The sequence below is a fragment of the Limulus polyphemus genome, unplaced genomic scaffold, assembly GCF_000517525.1.
Source record: "Limulus polyphemus unplaced genomic scaffold, Limulus_polyphemus-2.1.2 Scaffold1829, whole genome shotgun sequence".
Classification (NCBI taxonomy): domain Eukaryota; kingdom Metazoa; phylum Arthropoda; class Merostomata; order Xiphosura; family Limulidae; genus Limulus; species Limulus polyphemus.
Window position 1 is genome coordinate 234,735 of NW_013667439.1, and position 4,400 is coordinate 239,134.

Genomic DNA, 4,400 nt, shown 5'->3' on the forward strand with positions numbered 1-4,400 from the left:
ACGGTCAATCCCACTATTCGTTGGTAAAAGAGTAGTCCAAGAGTTGGTGGTGAGTGGTGATGACTAGCTGCCTTCCTTCTAGTCTTACACTGCTAAATTAGGGACGGCAAGCGCAGATAGCCCTCGTGTAGCTTTGCGCGAAATTCAAAAAACAAACAATGTTACTCTTTTAAATACTGCCTTTTCGTCTTTTTACCGAGTTATGACCGAATGATCATGTTCTTCTCCACTCCCTTCACCTACTACTAGATCGTTTTGGACCTGAGCCCTTTCCCTCCAAATAGTCTCTGCAAGGTTTTATAATTAATGGCCTAAAATGTTGGAAAAAAAAAAAAAACTCTGCTACAACCCTCCAACTCATGTAGATATCTAGTTTCTTATTGTAAAGAAAAAATAAAGAAAGAATTACACATGATACTGTAAATTTATCATTTTGGTGAAACCCAGTTTAAGATATTTCACTAATATTATTATTCTGTAATTAGAATAAAATCTTTCGGATGAAATGCTAACATTCTCCTCATTAGAACAGTGGCCCTCAAGGTCACCCTGCGATTAAGACCAAATATCATTTCCCGTAATGGGATTTACCTTTGAATGTCGATAACAAAGTCAGGTTACTTAATTATGCAAAACATTTTATTTTACATGAAAATCATATATTACCAGTGTAGTACAAGACGTGGAAATTAGAGCATGAAAATAACGTTTACATTTGATCTGATATATTTAACTGATATTAACTTCAGAAAAATATAACAAGTTATGAAATTATAAATTAAATATATATTATTCATGTGCAAATATAGTTGTGTCACCTTTCATTAGTCTGGCGTTGTCTAATCTGCATACCATAATATATGTCCAATATCTGCTGTAAGGGCACGGCGTGATCTTGTGGTTAATGTGCCGGGCTGCAAATCTGAAGGTCGAAGGTTCAGACCACGATGCCGCTAAACACATTTCGCACTTTCAGTTACAAATGCATTATATAAGTAACAGTCAATCCCATTATTCGGTTCAAAGTCTGACAAAGCTTTTGTAATGACAAGCTTCCTTTCTCAGAAGCTTAAAATTAGGGACAGCCATACTTCAATCCTAAACGTATTTTGCCTGGCTGTTTAACTCATGTGTGCATAAGATTCCGTTCAAATTGAAAATACCAATATCGTAAATACATGCCTACTGGTATGTCAGTAATAAGGTTATAAACGCAAAATACTAGAAGCTGGAGTTCGATTCTCAACGGTGGACAGAGCGCAATTACTTTATTGTTCAGCTTTTTGCTAATATAACAACATTGTAAATAAACAATATATTTCTGAGAGTGCATCAAGTTTTACACATGAAAGTGTAGGCATTTGAAACAATTTTATTAATTTTATTTTAAACATACCAATCTTTCAGCTTAATTACTTAAAAGCTGTTTTTTTTTATGATTTTATAATAACCAACGACGTGACAGGCTATATCAATAACTGAAGTCACAAAAATCAACCAAACACTTATCCTTAACTATAAAATAAATATTTTCACACATAAATTAACCAATAAAATATGTAAACACCCAGGTTATACATGTGCAAAAATTTGACCATTACATAAGCTATTTCAAAAATTTATAGCTTTAAAATAAACTTTTTACGAAAGATAAAGTAACTCATCTTCACATACATTTTTCTACAGTTTATAACTTATGAGCATTACTTTTTACTCTTTGATTTTTAATTGAGTTCTAGTCAACTCTGTACGACACACTAGGCCTAGCGTATTAAATGTTCAATTGGTTGTTTAACTTGTTACCAAAGTTATTTTTACCGATGTCTTTCAGTATTTCTTTAAATTATTTTCTCAATATTATGTAAAATTTATTCTTACCATTATAAAATTGTAAAGCAAAAATTTTCTTGCTGATTCCTCTAAAGAAGGGCAATAGTAATGCTTTGCAATCTTGTAAATTCCTACACAGTTGTCTACTCTTAGCTGACACGACAGAAACCGACAACATTCTCGTACTATTCCAGCAACTTGAAACTGATCAGCTGCTGGAAGAAGTTTCTCTACATTATTTGAAGTAACCGAAACGTTCCTAGTGTAAGCATACTCTAAAATCAAACTCATAATTTCGGCAGTAACGTTTGGAATCGTAACGTCTTTTATTTCTTCTCCTGATAAGGAGTTAGTAAATAAAGCTCGAAAGAAAGGTCCAGCGGTGGAGACGATTGCTCGATGAATCCAAAATTCTCCACCATCAGGAGTCCTAATCACACCATCGCAAAGCTGCCGTCTCTCACGAAGCTCATCAAGTACAGAACTCATGTCTTGGAAAACATCTCCACTTCCTGACATTTTAGGATATAATAGAAAATCTGAATTATGGGTGCTGTTATTTTTTTTCTTCCCTACTTTTTCTGTGATACTTCCGTCTCGATCTACGACCTCTTCTAAAATTCTCAGCATTTGTAAGACAACTACTCATGGTTTGATAGGACAACCGTTTCCTTCAATAAATTGCATTTTCGGAGATCGAAATATTTTTGATTTTTCTTGAGCCACGTGGTTTAAGTGTTCTTGCACGACATTTTATAACAATACACAAACTGACGCAATAATATATTTATAATATACGTTCAAATTGTTAGATAGATTGATCTTAAACCTTATTACCAAAATCAAAAAGAATGATATATGTATTTTTTGATAAAATGTTGAAATTATCAATACGTTTTTGGAAATAGAATCTAATATTACTATAGTTACTAAATCCTTACGATTAATCTTTGAAAAGTATACTCTTATTGAACAATTTTAAACGTACAGATAGCACCAAGCTATATGTTTATTTTAAAAAGCCAATAACGCGGAAAATTTAAAGTTGAAAAGTGTGTGTAAGTTTCGTATAGCATAAATGTACCCTAACCTCATCATATTAATATAGCATTTGACAGTAAACATCTAAAAACGTAAAGGAGGGAGGAAGAGGTCTAAATGATATCTGACCCTCCCAGGTCAAGCACAACACAACCGAATACCGACCACGACAAGATGCAAATTCAGACAGCATGGGATTCGCGCTTGTACCTCGTAAGAGAGAGGGCGTACTTGCATAACACTCTCTAAAAAACCGTTATACACAGTTAAACCGTTAGTTACTAACGTGTCGCGGGTAGGCTAAAATAACAACACATATCTCTAATTGATGACGAGCTGGATTAATCTGGTGAGTGGACAACGGAGAAACTAGTGAGGCGAGGACAACAACTTCGAACTAATTTCAAAATTTCGTCGATTGGAATTACAACAAAAACCCATACAACGATCGCCAAAACCAAGAAAATAAACACATCAACCAAGACGTAACGTAACACTGAAGCAGGGTTGTTAGAAATGGCCTCTTCATGTACCGTATTTTTCGGTGTATAAGACGCACTTTTTACCCAAAATATGATGTCAAAATCTGCTTGTGTCCTATACACCGAAGGTATGAATAATATATATGTATATATACGATATACACAAGCCATGTGTAAATATATTTAAACAGGCATGCATAGTTTTAGTTCAATTGAATGTGTTATTTATAACAATAGTAGTTTTTTTTTCTTTTAAAAACATAACTATTTATAATGCTCCCTAAATAATAAAAAATAAATTATAGTGAAAGCAATGAAGATTTTGTAGGTTTTGAACCAAACTAAATAACAGTAGACGTTTTTTGATTTACGGTATTTTCTTGTTTTGAGCTCTTTACTGTTTAGAACAATATATACTAATTTTTAAAGTATCACATTGAATTTTTATTCGATAAAAATCTTTCAAAGGCGACTGTAGCTTTTTTTCCCTAAAACTTTGTCTTCAAAATAAGGGTGCATCTTATATTCCGAAAAATACGGTAAGTCTAGTCTAGGTGGCCTTAGTAGTAATACGAAATCTAAATAAGGATACAAAACTAAGAATGAGCCCACAATTAAATGCCTTAGTCGTAGTAGCTAAGAAGGAGTTCGTAAATATTAAAAAGAAAATAATAAAGACCCTATAGATACAAATAACACATCGCAAGTAAAAAAAAATACATAGTGAAGAACGTAAAAGTACGCGCATCGTAATGACCAATGGAAATACAGACAGCAAAGCTGAAAAAAAAAACAACGCAAAGAGTAAACAAAGAAACAAAATCATCAAATGACGGCATACAAATTAATACCACCTTGGTTATTGATAAACAAACAATATCACAACAAACAACTTAAACATACTTACAAGTTACATACTGATGGAGATACATGAATACAGACACAAGAAACAAGACACACACATGGACACTGATATATTTACACTTGTCACGCCTAGAAACAAGAACTTTCAGCGAATAAAAACAAACAAAACACTAACACACAGGC

General features: G+C 33.1%; 1 protein-coding gene across 1 annotated transcript in view; it reads right to left on the reverse strand.

The window, feature by feature from the left end:
* The window catches only part of LOC106465083 (kelch-like protein 10), a 27,121-nt gene extending 24,661 nt beyond the window's left edge, over positions 1–2,460 (reverse strand). Inside the window, exon 1 of the mRNA XM_013925278.1 lies at positions 1,879–2,460. Within this exon, the coding sequence (XP_013780732.1) occupies positions 1,879–2,460 (582 nt within the window). The remainder of the gene's footprint in view (positions 1–1,878) is intronic.
* Between the last annotated feature and the right edge of the window lie 1,940 nt (positions 2,461–4,400).